Source organism: Ostrinia furnacalis, unplaced genomic scaffold (genome assembly GCF_004193835.3).
Source record: "Ostrinia furnacalis isolate ACB-3 unplaced genomic scaffold, ASM419383v2 OfSCF1862, whole genome shotgun sequence".
NCBI lineage: Eukaryota > Metazoa > Arthropoda > Insecta > Lepidoptera > Crambidae > Ostrinia > Ostrinia furnacalis.
This window is the reverse complement of record NW_021132101.1, coordinates 628,389-649,076: the sequence shown is the minus strand read 5'-3', so window position 1 is coordinate 649,076 and position 20,688 is coordinate 628,389. Positions and strand designations below refer to the sequence as shown.

The 20,688-nt window shown below is 40.2% G+C and overlaps 2 protein-coding genes across 3 annotated transcripts in view; one reads left to right on the top strand and one right to left on the bottom strand.

Moving 5' to 3' along the window:
* Window positions 1-1,032: 1,032 nt before the first annotated feature.
* Window positions 1,033-2,918, bottom strand: RpL15 (ribosomal protein L15). The gene is made up of 5 exons (XM_028306124.1): window positions 2,809-2,918; window positions 2,387-2,579; window positions 2,142-2,278; window positions 1,509-1,619; window positions 1,033-1,320 (listed from the first exon to the last, which is right to left on the bottom strand). The coding sequence occupies exons 2-5, from the start codon at window positions 2,556-2,558 to the stop codon at window positions 1,126-1,128; spliced, it is 615 nt and encodes a 204-aa protein (XP_028161925.1). The 5' UTR covers window positions 2,559-2,579; window positions 2,809-2,918; the 3' UTR covers window positions 1,033-1,125.
* A 1,659-nt stretch (window positions 2,919-4,577) lies between these two features.
* vtd (RAD21 cohesin complex component verthandi) overlaps window positions 4,578-20,688 on the top strand; it is a 30,478-nt gene continuing 14,367 nt past the window's right edge. Inside the window, exons 1-17 of one of the 2 annotated variants that reach the window (XM_028306093.1) lie at window positions 4,578-4,687; window positions 4,960-5,263; window positions 6,692-6,807; window positions 7,450-7,633; window positions 7,971-8,163; window positions 8,648-8,763; window positions 9,765-9,892; window positions 10,801-10,906; window positions 11,932-12,076; window positions 12,634-12,854; window positions 13,507-13,620; window positions 15,237-15,324; window positions 16,681-16,737; window positions 18,022-18,144; window positions 18,468-18,665; window positions 19,418-19,534; window positions 20,153-20,335. In XM_028306093.1, coding sequence (XP_028161894.1) covers window positions 5,006-5,263; window positions 6,692-6,807; window positions 7,450-7,633; window positions 7,971-8,163; window positions 8,648-8,763; window positions 9,765-9,892; window positions 10,801-10,906; window positions 11,932-12,076; window positions 12,634-12,854; window positions 13,507-13,620; window positions 15,237-15,324; window positions 16,681-16,737; window positions 18,022-18,144; window positions 18,468-18,665; window positions 19,418-19,534; window positions 20,153-20,335 — 2,347 coding nt within the window. In that variant the 5' untranslated portion in view covers window positions 4,578-4,687; window positions 4,960-5,005. The remainder of the gene's footprint in view (window positions 4,688-4,959; window positions 5,264-6,691; window positions 6,808-7,449; window positions 7,634-7,970; window positions 8,164-8,647; window positions 8,764-9,764; window positions 9,893-10,800; window positions 10,907-11,931; window positions 12,077-12,633; window positions 12,855-13,506; window positions 13,621-15,236; window positions 15,325-16,680; window positions 16,738-18,021; window positions 18,145-18,467; window positions 18,666-19,417; window positions 19,535-20,152; window positions 20,336-20,688) is intronic. The other variant, XM_028306094.1, reaches the window with a different exon arrangement.

Here is a 20,688-nt window from a genome sequence, read left to right as displayed (position 1 = left end):
CGAAAGACAGAAATCCCTGTCCTGAATTTAAAAAAATGGTCACGTTTGTTCTTTCCATTCCTGTCTCCTGTCTCTATTAATGCTTCNCCCCCCCCCCCCCCAATTCTCCCGGGTTGGTCCTTTCAAGAGTTGGCAACCCTAGCTGTATTGCTTAAAGTCGTCGTCAGGCAATGTGCCCATATGCTGCCTTGTTTGTGTGTGTGGTTAAGTTTAAGTAGGGATAGATAAATAAAAATTAAATATCGTTGTAACCGTCAAGTTTATTATGTAACCAAAAAAAAGTTAAAACACTTCATAAAAAACGTATCCAGCTTTCCGCCGATGATTACCTGCAAAACAAAGAAACAAATTATTGGTCTGTCGTTTTTTATCACATCTGCGGACGCAAAAAAAAATACGAACAGATTCGCATCTATTTGAATTTAGGCTACACCACTGGTGAAGCTTTTATAAAATGTATCTCACCGGATTGAGGCTTATTGAAAATAAGTAACAATATCCTCACCTAGATAAGAATTTACTATTTCCAACTTCATTTTCTCGTTAACATAATTTTTTAACAAGCAATCTAAAATGAATTTGGACAATTTGTAAAGTTGTAAAAAGTTTAATTACCTGTTAAACACACGGAAAAATGCAGACGTTGATGAAGAACAGGCACGCAAATCTGGAAAACAAGAAAAGTTATATGAAAATGTGTAGGGTTTAGACCAATTAATAATAAAAAGGTGTGATGTTCAGCCATCCAAGGAAGTTTTAAATGCGTGGTAATCATGGTTTGCGCATTCATTATGCATTATATCATCATAAAATCGCGGCTAATCAAGGCACTATAATACTATTTGTAAAAAAATAACAATTACCTTTTCAAGTGTGGTGGTTTTAGTCAGTGGCTCAGGTTTCTGTAACACAACAATTACTAAATTAGTACATAGGTACAACTTTTACAGTGACATTTCATTTTCTTTATGTAAAACTTACCAGCTTTAACTTCTGTTTGGCAAATTAAATAATCTAAATCAAACCCAAACATTGGAGTTAAAGTTTATTAAAAACCACTGGCTTTCCATCTGACAATAACGGAATAAACCAAATAGAAAGTCAATGACGTCACGAATGTAGTGTTTATCGCTTGCGGTGGAGTTGCAGCGTGTTGCGTCGGATCCACGCGGCACGGCGGGAGCCTCCCTTGGTCTGGGAGAAGCGGTGGCCCTTGCCGAGACCACGGGAACTGCGGCCGGCTGACGTAAGACCACGCATCTCGCGGTGTTTGTGAACGGCATTCACGATCCAGTTGATCTTGGGGTCTCGGCGGATAGCCTGCACAAACAAATGAATGTTAGAAAAAGGAAAAATGATATTGTAGAGTAGTGAAAGGGTTGGTAATATCAGAAAAAATGGTAGGTGAAGTTTCAGCAAAACCTTTCAGATTGGTGCATGACATAGTTATTCATCATAGAGAATAAAATAATAAAAAAAAAATGTAAATATAAATGAAAATAAATTACCTTGTGTGAAGGATCAATGAGGATGACCTCAAAGTATTTGTATGAAGAGTCCTGAGCAACCCAGTAGGAGTTGAGCACGCGCAGACCACCACAGCGGCGACCAACACGTTCCTTGAAGAAAACAGCAATAATGAGATAAATGCACACCTAGTAATAGTACAAGGTAGCAAAAAACTGCTGGATGCAGGCACAGACCTGCCATTATGGAAATAATTGGGGAAGGCCTATTTCTAGCAGTCCTATGACTGAAATGATGAATAGTACTTAGCCAAGATTCAATCAAATTACAAGATTCAAGTGCAAGTAAGTCTATAATCTACATGAAGTCAATGAACTCCAGTAGCATCAAGCATGCCCCACATGGGTTTGTAGGTTATTTTTATAGCACATGTTTAATAACAATTTAGTGCCACAAAGCTAAAGATTCACAACCTAAAGTGAGACTATCCATTGCCCACTACAGCTTAGCCACATGGTGATAATTATTAAACAAATATTGTGGACAAAAAACGCATGGGTCTCATAGATAACAAAAAATACCACAAGTCTTGCTGAATAATTAAACGAATGTCTGTAAACATTTAGGAAACCATGGGGCATGTTTCTTATAACCTGGATGAAGTATTTGCTTACCTCAGCAATGGACTGTAGGTTGCGTGTGGGCTTCAGCTGGTTCACACCGTGGCTCTTGGGCTTGCCGTAGGTGGCACCCTTCGCGACCGGGCGCTTGCGGCCTCCACGGCGTACGCGGATTCTGAAGATCACATAACCTAAAAACAAAGCGTGGTTAGCATAGTACCGCAAACTTGAAGAGCAAAGAAAAAAAAAGAGCAAATTAACATGAAGATTGATTTGATCACAAAGAACATCATAATTACCTTGCTTGGCACGGTATCCTAGCCTCCTAGCCTTGTCGGGCCTTGTAGGCCTGGGAGCGCGGTGCATACGGGTCAACTGGCGGTACTGCCATACCCTGACACGCAAGAGGAATCGCATAACATCGCTCAGCTTTTTTCGATATAATTCCTGAATATATCTGTAGGCACCCATCTTTGGAAGCCTGTGGCAGACCTAGCAACAAAATCAATAATAAATTGATCAGAAGTCACATCATCGGTCTGGCCACAAATAAAGCGATTCAAGACCCGCCCCGATGGACATTTTAACACTGAAATAGGTGCTTAATTTAGAAAATATATCATTCTAAACCACTGAAACCAATAAACTTTTAGTTTAACAAATAACCAAAACAGTAAAATAGAAGATTAGCAAGATATTTAGAGATTTTAAACACACGTACGTCTCACACACACCACAGGTAAACCGGAAAAGACAAAATGAAACTGACGGATTATTTTCTGTGAAACTGACGTTTATGACGTGACGTATACTTTTCAGGGAGAGTTTAGTTTGCCAGCCTAAATATCTGGCTACCCAATTTCATATTACAGAGCAACAACGATGTCTTTCTCAAAACACTTGATGTGCTTGTTCCCAATCCAACGAACTATGCCTTGCCCCTTGCCTGCCTATTATATCATTGACTTAAGCTGAAATTTTTCTTTTTCGCTAGTTCGTAAGCGGCCTCGCTCGACATAAATTTCGCGATGTGGAAGTAGATTTCGAGGTTTTAAAGTGATCAAAACGCGTTGTGGTCTGTCTTTTAGCTCAAAAGCTGTTAAACGTATCACAAAAATCCAATAAACTTTATTATGAGAAATAGTTAATAGAATGCGATCAGCATTTAATTTGTTCCTACAATTTTGGTAAAGCTTTGTAAGCTGGCAACCCTGTTCAATTAACAGATTAAAAAATCCTAGTCTCCCACAGATTAAAATAGCATTCATAGACTAAAGAGATACGTGTGAATAATAAAATACCGTAACGGTATTTCTAGCGGTCAGCATGAAAGGTTCCTAAATAAATTAATTTATAGCGTTTAGGAACCGCTAGCATGCCATATAAGTAGCCATATTGCGCACATTTACAGGAAACTAACTTTGGTCTTGCAGTACGCTTTTGTCTTTATAGCCTGACCAGGAACATAAAAACCCTCGCCATGTTGCGGAAAACTAATGGTACTAATTTCTTTTAATGGCAACAGTAACTGAAAACTTCATTGACATGTCACCTTGCATGTCAGTCTATTGTTGTCAAAGTGTAAACAAACTTTATTTTAAATGTGTGCAATTGATTTTGTGAATTAAATTGCCAAAATATTTTTATAGTCGTGAAAGAAAAGTGGTACACGGTGTGTTAATGTATTTGTCGAAGAGAAATACTAAGGGTTCGGACAATATTTTCATTGAATAATNGTAAAATTATTTTTCTAACTTTACGGATAACATTGATTGTTTTGCTGTCCAGTGTGTTTTTTGATTACATCTGTGCATACAGTTTGTTTCCTGTTCTCGTTCTTAATCAGAGCCCCGAGCCCCGATTACGGTAACTTTTAACGTCAACAATCCAGACACGCTTCTCGATTCTGCGATACGATTGGTCGTTCAACAGCGTACGTCAGCTGTTTTGACCAATCGTATCGCAGTATCAGAAACGCGTCTGGATTGTAGACGTTATAAAAGTTACCGTAATCGGGGCTCAGTTCACATTCAATGTTGCGACTTTGTTGCATATTTTTAGTATTTTGACGATCACCCGGCGATGGCGATGATACGCAAGTACTACAATATTTCACTTCGCGATTAACGAGAGGTTTTGTCGCATCACTAGTTCACAGACTAAAAATATTTTTATATCAGTTGGCCATATTTGATGACATTTCTGCTGATTTCTAAAAAATTAGACTGTACTCAGTGTTGCACTATCAAATGCAATTGAAGCGCCTCTATGCCAGGGTTTTTATGTTCCTGGTCAGGCTATAAATAAAACATTTTTTGTGACTTTACTTCTGAATAGCGTAGAAAGAATATGATAGATAAAAATGGAAATTGACGATTAACATGAACAAATAAGGATTTTTATATGGGTTTTACTAATCATCTGGGTTTTATAGTTTACCTTTTTACGTACCGTTTTTATTCGGCAGTTATGTGTCGATGGTCTATCATCCTCTATGTTTATAGTCTGTGCCGCTCGCCGCCATCTTGAAAGCGTAAATTTGTTGTCATGTTTACGTTGTGTGTGAAGTGAAATTTTGCAAATTATTTTAATAAAACCTGGTAATTATTAACTGTTCTTTAAAAACAATCCTTTTACATAGTTAAAGTCGGTTGCGGTTTACAGTAGTCTTGTTAATTTTCATGGGGAAACCGTGAAACGTAACTAAAAGATTGGGCGCCAAATTGCTACTTTTCGTTACAGTTTATTGGTTTAAAAACAGTCTATAAAGCTTTGTATTAAAATATTGAGAGTGCTCTGAGATCTGCATTTGATTATTTATACTGCTTTAGATTTATAACCTTTTTTACTTACTTCCTAATTTCGGTTTCAGAACAAAGTTGATGTAACCACTGGACTAGTTATTGTAAACTACCACAATGTTTTACGCACATTTTGTGCTGGCCAAGAAAGGCCCCTTGGCCAAGATTTGGCTAGCTGCGCATTGGGACAAGAAGTTGACAAAAGCTCATGTGTTTGAGACTAACATTGAGAAGTCTGTAGATGGTATTTTGAAGCCAAAAGTGAAAATGGCTCTAAGGACATCTGGCCATCTGTTGCTGGGTGTTGTGAGGATTTACTCCAGGAAGGCAAAGTATTTGCTGCAGGATTGTAATGAGGCTTTTGTCAAGATCAAGGTATGTTCGTTTCTCTCCGTTCATTTGTTTTGTGTAATATACATTTTCAGACTAACTTGGGTGGCCGAGAGATGTACTTGTATGTAAAATAGAAAAAGTTTACTAACTTAGAAACTGGATGAGTTCTCTGAGTATGTATGATTGTACTATAAATAATTATTTACCATGTTATTAATTTTGTGATAGGTACTAAGACTAACATACTTTTACAATTCAAAACAATCTTAGATCAAGAGATTGTTCATTGTTTTTATCCTGATTTTGTTTAGATTTAACCCTTAACCACCTAGCACCTATTTCTGTCCTTTAACCACCTACGTGCGGTCACAGAGACCGCTAATAAATTATTGCGATTATTTTGGGATCTGTGATAAGAAATTAAAGTTCGATGAAATAAAATGCATGTCTATACCTATTTGCTTTATTTAAGCGTCACAAATTAGCAAAAGTAGTATAAAAGTTTTATAAAAATGGTATAATATCTATGACATAAGGAATATGACACCAAAAATAACTGTACTAAGAAAATGAGATCTTTATTCTAAAATACTTAAATTTTTCACTTCTTTTTCTTATTTCTAATAATTTAAATAAACTAAAAATAAAATCAAATAAAAAAACTAAACAAAAAATTAAAAAAATAACAAAATTGCAAAGCCTCAACTTATGCATTTTTTTGCGGCAGTAACAACTCATTTTTTGCGAACACTCCAAACAAATAGGTACTTTACACACGAAACATGGGTAAGACGTGTTGCGTTTGTTTTTTGGATGATACGTAAAGCATGTTTTACGAACTTCAAGTCATCATCATCATCATTTTCGTCTTCGTCACCCTCAATTTCAGATTTAGATCCACTCTCTTCAGCCTGCTCTTGATTAACGCTTACATCAGGTTTGACGTGGATGCAATCGTCGCTAGAAAGGTCATCTTCGTCCGAGATTTCTTGCTGAAGCCATCTTATAATATTTTCGTAATTTTTACTCATTTTGATTCTAAAACAGTAATAATAAAAAGTCACACAACCACCTACGTGCGGTCACGGAGACCGCTGGCGAATTTATTTTACTTACCCTGGCCAAACGCGTGCACGTACACACTCACCGAGCACTAGCGCGACACCGAATGGTGTGTAGAAAAGGTACATGAACGCGCTTTGTCGCACGCCACTCACACGCGGAAATTTTTGAATTTGAAAAATCGTTGCGGTCTCTGAGACCGCAGGTAGGTGGTTAAGGGTTAACAAAATAAGCTTCAGGAAACAATGACCTACTTATAAAGGTTACTGTATGTTTGCAACTTTGCAAAAAGGAAAATGTATGATGATTAAGTTTTGTAAGCTATCATTTATATCATTATAGCATTTAGTTTTAAGTCCTCTGTACATATCCTCAATGGCTGTACAATAAATTGTGTATTTTTTTTAGATGGCCTTCCGGCCTGGCATGGTGGATTTGCCAGAGGAGCACCGGGAGGCCGCCATGAACGCCATCACTTTGCCAGAAGTATTCCATGACTTTGACACAGCTATGCCTGAGTTGAAGTAAGTATTTGCACCAGTAATATTCACCATCATAATTAATGATGATACTGAATTTGTATTTCTCAAATTAGTTATTAAATTACTGATATTCCTGCCAACTCCTCCAACTTGCTAAATGTATGCCTGGGTTAGAAGTAGGTTGACCTCAATAGTCAAATTCAAATTATTGCTCCAATGTTGGTATACAGAGTTAATAATCTTAGTTTAGTGGATAATGGGGATTGTACTCCAGACTTTTGAACTGGTAGTCTGACACTGACACAGTTTGGCTATTGTTGGCAGACATTGTTTAAGTTAAAATTCAAATATTTATTTGAACAATGTTATAGAATAGTGGTTTTTAACCGGTGGTCTGCGGACCTCTGGTGGTCCCTGGAGGCATTCCAAGTGGTCCACGAATTGCACTTGCACACCTTGGTCAAAACCACTTTTAACTGATTTTTGCAGTCAAACTGAGGTGGTCCCTGACAAGACAGAAATTTGGTAAAATGGTCCCTCATGACTTAAAAAGGTTAAGAACCACTGTTATAGAACTTAATATTATGATCTTACAACTAGTTTATCATAATTTGTATGAATCTTAGTTTGATCCTTTGATTGAAATTAGTTTTACTGCATAATTATCTTCTTCTTCTTTTATAGTGAAGTGGATATTGAAGTGCAGTACTCCCTCAATCAGTCCCGAGCTGAGGAGATCACGATGCGCGAGGACTACGGTTCCTTGAACCTGGTGACTCATGACGATGGCTTCGGAGACATGGGGTTCGATACCGATAACCCTGATATCATGCGAGAGGCTATCGGGAATGAGGAGGGCTTGGAACAGGTGAGATTTGACTATTACTAACCAGTTAGGTTAATAACTAAAACAGTCACATTGATACAATGGCCCAATCAGAAGGCCAAGTGTAAAAAATCTGCCCTCAATAAACAAAGCTAACCTAAAACAATGTAGGAGAATAATAATTTTATGTGTTTTATAAGAGTGTGGATACCAACTAAGAGAGAGAAATAATCTTCCTCTTCCCTTTTAACCCCTCAAAGTAAGCTTAATATTATGTTTGTATTAGGAGTGGGTTTACCAACAGTCTTCATTCATGGTTCAGATTTAATTAACATTCCTTGAATCTCGAAACATTAACTAAAACTTATTTATCTTTCAGAGTAACTTACTATTCGCGGACGGCTCATCACTAGAACTGGCGGGCAAAGACCCGGGTGTGGCCAGTACAAGTGCGGCGGGTGTCCCAACACTAGCAACGCCTGCCCATGAGAGACGAATGGAGGCGGCGCCCCACGGTCCCATGGATGACGGCTTTGGAGGCACTATTGGGGATGTGGCTGATGATTTTGGACGTAAGTAGCCTGGCTTTAAGGTTCATTTTCTGGTAGCAAATCGTCGCTTTATCTAACGGGCTAAGAGTGTTAAGGACCGGGCGTGACCAGTGCGGCGGGTGTCTTAACTCTGCAAGGCTACTCCGTTACGCTGTTTACGTAGTTTTGGGTCTATCTATCACTCTCGCTCATGCCGGCATCTCGCTTACGTGAGAGTGATGGCAACATTCGAAACGTCGGATAACGTTTTTGGGAGTAGCCCTACTGTCATAAAATTGCATCAGTGATAAAGTTGAGAAAATCACTTTTCCTCACCAATCTGCTGTTCGAGTGGTAAAATACGACCTAAACACCCAAAATGGCCAAAAAGTTGACAAACTTATTCCAAATTGTAACTAAAACCGGTTGCGAACTTATTGGCTAGGTACTTTGGGTGTCCCGTAACTATTTGACGGTGACTGTACTACAAACATTATGTCTACATCTACGTAATGTTCTCCTTTAGCAGACGCAGGCGGTCTGTTCGAGGGCGACTTATTCGGCGACGTGTCGGCGGGCGCCGGCGGCGCAGGCGCCACGCCTGGCATGCCCGGCGCGGGAGCGCAGCCGCAGTCGCTACAGGTATACTGTTTTGAACCTTATCAAACTGTGTTAAGGTCTTAAAATTATTAAAGGTTTGATCTTTCTTTGTCTGTTCAATAGTTATTAAACTGTCTTAGTTCTTGGTTAGAGTAGTGTTGTTGTTAGTTATAAAATATAACGTAAATATCGAGCAGAAAGTATCGCTTCTCTTATAAGTGCGAAATAACTTCATTCGCCTCAATACGACTTGATGTTTTTTTTTTAAATCTGATTGAAACTCCTAATCAAGTTCAAAACTGATAAATATTGTAAAAGAGAAGCCTTCCAAATGTTAAAATCATTCATCACTTAGTAAACTACCAATCAAGCACACAATATAACTGCTATCGCAATGTTAACCTTACTGAGACCTGACTAACCTGAGATCGCATCCAAAAACACAGTGCAGAAAATTAACTGATATGTGAATATCAACCTTACCTGCTTTGTCTTTAGGCTGAGATCGACGCAGTCGGCTAACACAGCTCAGAATAACTGACATACAAATATCAACCTTACGTCTTTTATCTTTAGGCTGAGATCGACGCAGTCGGCTAACCTAACACAGCGCAGAATAACTGACATACAAATATCAACCTTACGTCTTTTATCTTTAGGCTGAGATCGACGAAGCCGGCTAACACAGCGCAGAATAACTGACATACAAATATCAACCTTACGTCTTTTATCTTTAGGCTGAGATCGACGCAGTCGGCTAAAAGCGCAGAATAACTGATATACAAATATCAACCTTACGTCTTATGTCTTTAGGCTGAGATCGACGCAGTCGGCTAACAGTGCAGAATAACTGACATACAAATGTCAACCTTACGTCTTATGTCTTTAGGCTGAGATCGACGCAGTCGGCTAACAGTGCAGAATAACTGGCATACAAATGTCAACCTTACGTCTTTTATCTTTAGGCTGAGATCGACGAAGCCGGCTAACACAGCGCAGAATAACTGACACACAAATATCAACCTTACGTCCTATGTCTTTAGGCTGAGATCGACGCAGCTGGCGTGGCAGCGGCCGAAGCGGGCGACGACGCGACGGCAGCGGCCGACGCGCCCGACTCGGATGACGATATGGGCGACCACTATGACGCTGGAAACTCGCCGCAGCACAGGTATAATGATCTCAGTTTGCATTGGAAAATAGGTGCTCTATTACAAATGTGTTAGATGCTACGATATTTAGCGTAATGTCCCGCGCCGATTCCGAGCTTTGGGGGCAATTTAGGGCCTTAGGACTCTTTCCCACGGCATGTGTGTTCACACGACAGTATCCCGCTTTTTGCAGGTACGGGTGTTTGCTTAATGCGGGAAACTGCTAGTGGGAACTTTTGTCCAATTTGGAATTCGGTCAAGTTTACCCGTATTTCAAATTATGAACGGATCGGTTTTTTGCGGCATACTGCAAACGGGATGTTCGTGTATTGTATTAAAACCCGTATACCACTAAACGGTACCTGCCAAAAACGGGATGTCTCTGTGAGAAAGAGCCCTTAGGTCAGCGTTGCCAGTTTTTTTTTTCGCCAAGTCGGGACTTTGGTACTTTTTGAGTGAAAATAGCGGGATTCTTCCGTCAAAAGCGGGACATAGTAAAAAAACGTATATAATCAAAGGTTTTCAAATATTTATCTTTTTATTTGACTTAAAATTACGTTTACGTGACAATAGATAGCAAAAGTAGCCATAGAAAATGTATTTTAACAAAAAAAATATATTTTGAATCAGATTTACTCTATCGTTAAATTCGTCTTTAGAATAAAAAAAGAAAAAATAAACCAAAATCGAAATAAAAAAAAATATTCTTTAGAATAATATGGCGTTTCAAACAAGAGTCTGGTGAAGTGAATGTCTCTCTCCGAAAAGCGGGACATATAAATTTTATTTAAAAATCGGGACGTCCCGCCAAAATCGGGACGTCTGGCAACGCTGCCTTAGGTGGTCAAGTTGAGCCATGTCAATCAAGATTACCTATATCTTCATTTTATTTCGGACACTGCCATTAATGTAATGATACTTGTTTCAGCTGGGGCGGGTCGCCGCCGCACGAGACGCCGCGGCCGCTGGAAGACCCGGCGGACCTCATGCCGCCGCCCGCCATTGTGCCGCGCCCACCGTCTGTCAGGCCCATGGTAATATACCTCTTTCTTTCTCTTGTGTTCTAATAATACCTATTATGTATCTATGTTCCAAAACTCTTACTAACAAAACTTACACGCGCTGGTTGAACAGTGTTTTAAATTGAGGTTTAGACGATTATCACACTGCACCGCGCTCCGCTGCGGTACGCGGGACGACAGATTTAATCATTGTATGCAAGTACCTCAGTTTATATAATAAAATTATAATAAAAATAAACTTTTTTAAAAACAAGCTTTTATTCTGAATTTCGAAAGCTTGTATCGCGCATGGAATTTATTCCTCTTTTTCTCTGTTTGCGCTACAAGCTTTCGAAATTCAGAATAAAAGCTTGTTTTTAAAAAAGTTTATTTTTATTATAATTTTATTTTACACTTTTTAGTTATATCTTAATCTCAGGACCCTGGACATTATCTAACAGTAAAGTGCTCGAAAAGTCAAATCCAACGAACCCAAACTCGACGAGTTTCCGCCGTTTTGTTTAGAAGTTCCTATGGCCACCTCCCGACTCCATCATCAGACCAGCTCAATGGTACCATAATATTGCATTGTCATCGTACTTACATAAGTATACCAAATTTCAGCTCAATCGGTTGAGGAGAAGTGGTCTTAAATTCAGTTGCAAGATTTGTCCCACACATACTAACAAGTGAAGTCAATATAAAGCTTGTAAAAACACGCGCGGCACAACACACTGACAACGCGTCTGCGCGCGGGTTTTTTTATAATCGCCTTAGTGCGGAAATAACATTCTAAAACAGTGTTCAACAAGAGTGTAACTTTTTATTAATAACGGGTATAGATAACTGAGTCAGTGAGGTACGGGAGCGGCATGTAAGGGTATTTTTGTGACGTCAAACGTCAGCGAGACTTCAGATCTGCTTCAGAATTGTATACTTTCGTGCCGCTCCCGCACTGACTGAATTATATGCTGCTAACCCTATCAAAAATGATTATTTTTTTAAAATTATTGGCTATATGTGCGGGTGCTAACGTTATTATGTTAATTATGACGTAGGAGGTAGATGGTCAAGCGGCAGAGGATGCAGTGGTGCCGTCACCAGCGATAGCTCAAGAGGAGGCAGCTGGGGACAACACCACCCTACTCAACAACGATGAAGAGTCCTTTGCACTGGCGCCTGTAGATGCCACCGTGCTCAAAGGTAAGTCAAGCCTGGTGTTTATGTTGGCCTGGTTTCCCCTTTTTGTGTATAGCCAATGTGTGTGTGTACTTACAACAAGATAGTGTACACAAATTGACAGCTGCTGGATGAGAAAGCGGGAGTTGGTACTTTGTGGCGTTCCTTGGGGCTTACGTCCAACAGTGGACCGCTTTTAAATGCTCGGGTTTCCTCAAGGGCTGAATGAATAACCGAAACATTAAATCTATTTATTTGGACAAAGCGTGTGACGTCCACCTACAAGGTGGACCGACGACATCGTAAAGGCAGCAGGAAAGCGCTGGACGCAGGCCGCTACCAATCGATAAACATGGAAAGCATTGGGGGAGGCCTATGTTCAGCAGTGGACGTCCTATGGCTGAAATGATGATGATGATGATTTGGACAAAGATATTTATTATTCTATTCGTCATTCCCTAGCTAAAGATCGCGTCCGTTGATTGCCACTCTCTCTACGATTTTTTGTATTTTCAGTGACTATTATTCATTAGACACAAATTCCACATTATTCAGTTACTAACCCTTCCAAAACTCCACAGGCATAACCAAAACAAAACGCAAGCGCAAGCTCATCGTGGACGAAGTGAAGAACATATCTGGTGAAGAGATGAAGAACCAGCTCAGCAATACTTCAGACATTGTGACCACTTTGGACCTGGCTCCCCCCACGCGCCGCCTTATGCATTGGAAGGAGACTGGGGGCGTGGAGAAACTGTTCACGTTGCCTGCCAGGCCGATACCCTCGCGAGTACTGTTCAAGGTAAGCAAGAACTTGGCTCTAGTAGATCTTTATTTATTTAATTTTATGTGTAGCAAAGTCTAAATTATCATGTAGGTTAAAATAATTATTTGGGATAATAAATTTTAAACTTTCGCGTTGCATAATTGAATTAATTTAAACAGGTTTTAACGCGATACGCGGATATGTAACATTGAAATGTTACCTATATTTGCCAGACTTTTCGACCGAGTTGCACCGACCGTAGTCACAGGCTGACTGGAGCGTTGAGTGCGCGATCCGTATGATGGGTAGAATAATCTAATTCTATCCCCATGTTAATGATTTGGGACGCAAAACCTGGCGAAGGATTTCTGTGACGTATAGAAAAAAATGAAGGGGATAATCTAACAATCATAATCGCGCTATGTGGTCTAGCTACCACACTGTCTCTCACAGTCCATCTGATCAAATCCCTATTAGATTTAAGAGCTCATTTGCCAAGTAAATTATGCCCGTTTTCACCATTAATACCTAATTTTTAAGTGACCCCTATGAACACAAAATGCCTGTCATGTGTTACCATAGGGGTCACTTATAAATTAGGGATTGATGGTGAAATCGGGCACTAGTTTCATAAGGCTCGTCTTCCAACTATCAGAAAAGTACTAAAGTTTGTAATACTCTCTTGCAGAAGTACCAGCGCAACATGACGCTTCGCAGCGAGGGCGAGGAAGGTGAAGCGCGCTCGCCCGACCCCGAACCCACGGGGGCGCGCCGCGGCGGCCGCAAGCGACGACACGAGGAGGTAAACTATACTTGTTATCCCTCTCTAAAGTATGTTCGCCGAGAGTTGATAAATATTATGAAATGTCTTGCAATAGCGACTGTCGCTTAATTATCGCATTCTGTATGGCGGGCGTCGTTTGTCACAACGCGCACTGAGTACCATGGTGCCACGCAGCTGTCGTCAAGCGCCCCGGCCGGCGGGCCGCAATGTGTGAAACGGAATAGATTTATTTTACATAAGACCGAAATGAATGGTATGACAGTGGGTAGGGCTTTGCCCAACATTGGGATACACTATAAGCCACTTGATAATAATGAAATACTTTTTATCCAACACATGGACGCCACGTGTTTGATCCGTATCCCGGAATAATTCCCGTAAATTTAAAAGAGATAATAATGACAATCTACCAACTTTTTCATTATATCGACAAAAATAATTAGCGGGCTGCAATTTATAATGAGTTTAGAACCTCTGATATTTATTTTTTTTATCAACTCTCAGCGAACAGACTTTACCCTTTAACCAGAGTAAATACAAATGAGTAGGTTATCTTCATAGAAACGCACCCAGCGCGGTTTGTATGTGAGCGCGCCAATACGTATGCAGCGCGCACGCACACACTGACAAAATCGTGGATTATCGGGGAGTCAGTCGTGGTTGCGCCGTACGTAATACCGCGGCCCGCGCGTATTTATTTGTTTATAACGATAAGTAAATCAATCAACCTAGATATTATTTTATTAAAATAATTACATGATTCGATAAAGACACGTTTTTGATCAAACCTTTTTCGAAAGTAATTTGGACAAAAATGCTTATTCTAGAAGGACAATTATTTCGTATTTAAATTGAGTAATGCAGTTTTGACGATTGAATAAACTATAGCGAGGGCGACACCCCTACGTGTTTAGGCTATTATCGCTCGCTCGGGGCTCGAGTTGGCCTTTTTTCTATGTCGTTTTTTCTATGCTTTAACCTTCGAAGTCCGCACAATGGCCCAATCAAGAGGCTAAATGCGAATTGATTGCCCTGCAAAACTAACTAGCCTTCGTCGTCAGGAAGTTGTACCTTAACTTCGAACTCCTATGTTCTTCTGATTAATGTCGTTGCGGATTCAATGACAATTTAACTTTCCCCCGCAACAAACTTGACCTTCACTGGTTGGGTTTTTATTGGCGGTCAAGCTACATAGAATTTGAAGCGGTGGGAACGAGAGGTGGGAATAGTCCCGTACCCCGTCCGTAGTCTAAACCCGCTCACAACAAAGCACAAGTCATGTCCGTTTCAGCTCGGAATGACAACCGGGGCGCAAAATGTCCACTTCTAATGACAACTACTTGTTGATATTTTTTATTTTCATTAGTTCTAGAGTTCTAGTTCTTCTAGAGTTGTCATTATGCGAAGTTGACTAAATGCGAATTTGTCATAGTGAGAAATAGACATTATGAGAAGTTGTCTTTTAGCGAAGTTGACATTTTAAGAAGTTGTCATTTCGAGAAGTGGACATTTTGCGCCCCGGTTGTCATTTTGAGAAGTTGAAACGGTCATGACGTCAACGACCATTATGTCAAGAGTGTAACGACTAAATTATTACTTTATTACAAAACTAAATTATTTAAATTCCTTCTCAGACTATTCAACCGCCAGAAACGCCCGCGCCACCGCCGCCAGAGATGGAACCGCCTACGCCCGTGCCACAGGAATACGAGCCTTCTGTCGGTGAGGATACGTCGCTTTTTTACTTGCACTATCTGTTCATATTGCAAAAAGATAATTACTTCACTAAGGCCATCAATACATTGTCTTTTTTCCTGTCTCTAAAGTTCCCTTATTTTTAAGACTCTTCAATTTCATTACTATAAGTTTTTCATTCATTAACATTTTGGTTTTATGCATAGTTTTTTTCGTTTCTTGACTTATGAGTTCTTTTGCTTTATCATTTTGGTTCTTGCTTTAATAACCTTTTCACATAATTTCACTTTCTTGGTTCATAAGTGTTCACCCCATTGCATAATTTTTGTCTTGAAGGTTTAATGGATTTACAAATAAAACTAATGTTCATAACTGCTTTAACTTTTCACATGGGCAAAAACGTTCATCTCACAGTGTAAGCAATGTTCTATCAAGTAGGTTGTAACAGGCCACAACTTAGCCTCGTCACGTCTAACATACATAATTATTATTCTGAAACAAACCGATTTACATGGCGCAAGCCAATTTTCCAGAATATAGAAAACTTTGCTATTCCTTCTGACACAGTCAGGTAAAAACGACCTCACTGTTCAACTAAAAGTTTTGAACTAAATTAATTTGCAAAGGTCCTTACTTTTGTTTCATAATATTGGATCAGTGTTGAGTAGATTAGAACATCATTATGTACATATCAGCTGTATAAGTCACAGAAGATAACTATAACTATAGTCTGGTCTGTGAGCAGAGCATGGATGTTGCTATCGCGCTCGCACACTCACTGCGGGTGCCAGTCGCACAGTCGCGACAGCAATATAATTACGCGCGAGCAATAAGGATGGGTAGCTTGGGGTCATTGGACAAAATTCTACGTGCTCGCAGACCAGACTATAGTCACCCTATCCAGACGTCAGTACGTCATAGCGTCCAAAAAGCGCTCTTACTGACTGACTCCAAGGGTCAGAGTGATAGGAAGGCTTTTCTGATTTTCGGAAAACACAAATTGAGTTCTGTGAGTTGTACGATGCTATGATTGCATCAACGGTCAGCAGTAAATGGCAGTTATATTATGATGTTTTTAGTCTTGACTAGACCGGGTTAATTAAAAAAATAGGAGTATTAGTAATTTGTTGTTACACAAATTACAATACTAACCGTTAGCCCCTCGTACTAAGCTAAATATGCTTGTGTCACGAGTGAGCTCACCACAATAGTCGTGCGGCGGCGGTGACCGACCCGCGTTCCCCGGATCACGAGTCGGCCAGTCCGACCCCTTCACCGTTCGGCTATCGTGGCTTCTTAAATTGTGTGCCTTATTAACTTAAAACCTGTGAGCCGAACGTTCCGCCCAGCACCACCTAACGCATTAACGTTTCGCGCGGCCAGTACCGGACGCCGAGCCAGCCAGCCCGCGACGCGACGACGACGCGCCGCCCACGCCAGGTAACCACCGCTTGGTGACGGATGCACATCACTACATATTAGCAGGCCCGTTCATCTCCGCGAGTTTACATTGAAAACAAAACACGCACAATGGCCCACCTACAGGATACTATTCGACAAGGCCTCACATACGAGCGAACATTGACTCACGCACGCGTATTCTTGTGTATGATGGAAGAAAATAAAGAAAATGGTGTACTAAATACTGTGCAGTATTTAACTGCCTAAATAACAATAAAAACACAGAATGTACTTTTTTAAGTTGCCTCAATACACTGAGAGGTAAATAAGTAGATTCATGATAATTCATGATAAAACATGTAATTTCCTCCGCCATTTTCCGCAGTTTGGCACCTCACGTCACAACATTTTACCGAAGTCAGCCCTATCACTTCGGCGCAGTGCCGATCACTGACGTTTGTCAACAAAATGGTGCTTGACTCTTGCTTGAGACAGGCTAAATTACACCATATTGTTAATGACATTGAGCATACATTTTTTTAAATACCTTCGCGAAGTAAAACTTCTGTACGTAGCACTTAATATTATTCTGTGATATTAGCGCCTGTAGGGCTACTCCGCCGTTTACGTAGTTTCGGATATATCTGTCACTGTCGCTCATGCTGGTATATCGCTTTTGTGTGAGAGGGATGGAAACATTCGAACTTCGGATTACGTTTTTGGGAGTAGCCCCGCTGAGCACACCACGTTATTTAAACGCGCTGATGCTTTTTTCTTGCGAAGTTCTACAACGTACGTCTAGCTTACGTGTACCAGTAGTCAGGCGACACATCCTAAGTCGGATAGAAGTAAAAACACGCTTTGACGGTGCGCTTAAAGAACGTGGTGTGCATAGACTCTTATGCTACTAATATCATGTGAAAGTTGGTGAAGATGATATTTGTTACTCTTTTGCGCAAAGACTGATAGATTTTGACAAGTTTTATTTATTATTGTCTCAATATAATTTATTATTGTGTGCAATTCGAGCTTTTACAGTAACATATATACATCAGAATAACATAATAATGAGCTATAATTTATAACGGTCCGTGACAAACTGAATTACGAAGGTGAAGCCGCGGGCCAGCTAGTTATTTTAGAAAACTCGATTGCTCGATTTGTTACGAAATCATTTTTTTAATTCAATTGAAACATTGATAACCATAGAACCGATAAAGATAGCATTGTGACTAAAAGATTCGAAGTAGACTTAGAAGTACTCGTAGATAGATTCTTTAAACAGTCATGTATCCCACTTCTAATTATATTTTTTCTCATTAGGTGGAATGCTAAGTTCCCTAGGGCCGCCCTTAACACCAGGAACCTTGGGACCACTCACACCCGGCACGCTACTGCAAGGCGGCATCACGCCAGGAGGCCTTCAGCATGGTTCCATGACTCCAGGTAAGTCATAATCAACGACTTCTATATCTTTGAAACAAATAGGTTGTTAAAAGTTAAACAAAAGACTATCGTTAAATTACACTTATAAATGGGGAATAAGGCAACAGAGTTCACCATACCCGCCAGCAAAATGAAAACAGTAGCTGTTCCATACCAGAGTTGCTATTGATTCAACTAAAATTTATCCAACACCTGATTCTCATTGACACCAAAACTGCAAATTTGACAAAGCTGTTAAATAACCTTGTGTACGAAATGATTGACGCTGTTCCCTTCTTCTAATCTCCCATCTCAGCTATACTAATGCAACTTATTATCAACAGGTGGTTTACAACACGGTGGCATGACGCCAGCGGGCTTACAACACGGCGGAATGACGCCTGCAGGGTTACAACACGGTGGAATGACGCCAGCGGGTCTCCAACACGGAGGCATGACGCCAGCGGGACTGCAACACGGCGACCAACCTGTGGACTTAGGGTTGGGCGGTGGCATGACCCCAGCTGGCTTGCAGCATGGAGGTATGTTTGGGAATAAGAAACAGCAGGGCTACTCCGAAATACTTTTTTTTTATGCTAGACAAGGCAGGTATTTGACCGCAATCGCACCTGGTGTTAAGTGTACTGTATACGTAGTTTCGAGTCTATCTGTCACCGTCGTTCATGCAGGCATCTCGCGTGAGAGGGATGACAATATTCGATCGAAACTTCCGATAACCTTTTTCGCAGGAATCCCACTATACCTTACCTTACTCTAGTTTAGATTTCAATAGTATTAGTAGCATCACCATCTTAAGGTCATTTGATCTCGACTACAGAAGAAAAACACGACCCTTTCTAATTCCTCATAGACAACAGTATTCGGAATGTAGATTACACCCTGTAAACAGCTTATTATTTGTGTCTGGTAATGATTTACAATTTTTTTATTTATAAACATCACATTTTCAACCGGTAGTGACGGTTAGAGTTTTTAATACGGTGTTTTTTGTCGCAGGCATGACTCCAGGAGGCATGACACCTGGACCTTACTCTAGTTTAGATTTCAATAGTATTAGTAGCATCACCATCTTAAGGTCATTTGATCTCGACTACAGAAGAAACACGACCCTTTCTAATTCCTCATAGACAACAGTATTCGGAATGTAGATTACACCCTGTAAACAGCTTATTATTTGTGTCTTGTAATGATTTACAATTTTTTTATTTATAAACATCACATTTTCAACCGGTAGTGACGGTTAGAGTTTTTAATACGGTGTTTTTTGTCGCAGGCATGACTCCAGGAGGCATGACACCTGGACTAGGATTAGACAGCGGAATGACACCAGGAGGTCTGGTACACGGCGGTTTAACACCCGCTGGCTTACATCACGGCGGCATGACACCAGGTTTGTATTTTTCGTGTTGAAATTAAGTGTACAAAAAATAGTTACAGTAGACAATCTCAAATTGACATATTATCGTAAAAAACTGTTTTTTCTCACCGGCAATGAGTTGAATGTTAGGTTAGGTTCTGCAAAAAGTGCGTAGGTTTGCTTACAGCTAAAGTACGGCTAACTAGCAGCGATACAAAAGGTCGATTCGACTGTCGAATTGACAATCTATTCCGTCTCTTCCTATCTTGTGTATTTGTCGTAATGTCTCGTTCTCCCGCCAAAATATGCCAAACTTAGACGGGTTCGTCAACATTCGGAATTTCGGACATCAATTTTCAAATTATAACAAAAACAAAATTCGATAAAACATCTATTTTTATGGTTTGACAGATATTTTTTAAAACTATATTGTCTACAAAAATATGTAATCTAACTATTAAAAAGTTATGCACCCCTGCTAATCCAAATGACCATGACATTGGGTTTGTTTCTTGGACGAATAAACCACTNCAAGGTTTGTTTACATTTGGTATCGCTTCTCGTTGGCCGTACTTTAGGCTCAATAAGATGCACGTTATCCCAGCCGTGTAAAATTATCCTAGTGTATCACTAAAATTTCAATGTTTTCAGGTGGATTAGACCATGGTGGCATGACCCCAGGTGGCTTAGGGCACGGAGGTATGACGCCCGCCGGCTTAGGGCACGGAGGCATGACGCCGGCCGGGCTACAACACGGTGGAATGACGCCTGCGGGGTTACAACACGGCGGCATGACGCCAGCGGGGTTGCAACACGGAGGAATGACTCCATCGGGTAAGTTACTAAGTAATCATATTACAGTATGTGTATAGATTGTGATAACTGTGATCAATGTTGGTTTAAAAGTCACTCGTACGATTGGTAAAACTATTTTCTTGGTCTCATGACAGATGTTTCGTTCGTTCGTTTCAGCCAAATGACGTCCACTGCTGGACAAAGGTTTTCCATAATGAACGGCCTGCGCTGCCCGCATCCAGGTTCAATCTGACGCCGATTTAATCTGAATTAATCAGATCATTCAGACAGAAACATCTGCTTTCTTGTAATCGTCAATCGATTATCGTCATAAATGTTAGTGAAAAATATTTAGTTCAGCTCAGTTGGTAAATTCAGTGCTGTAACTTGTC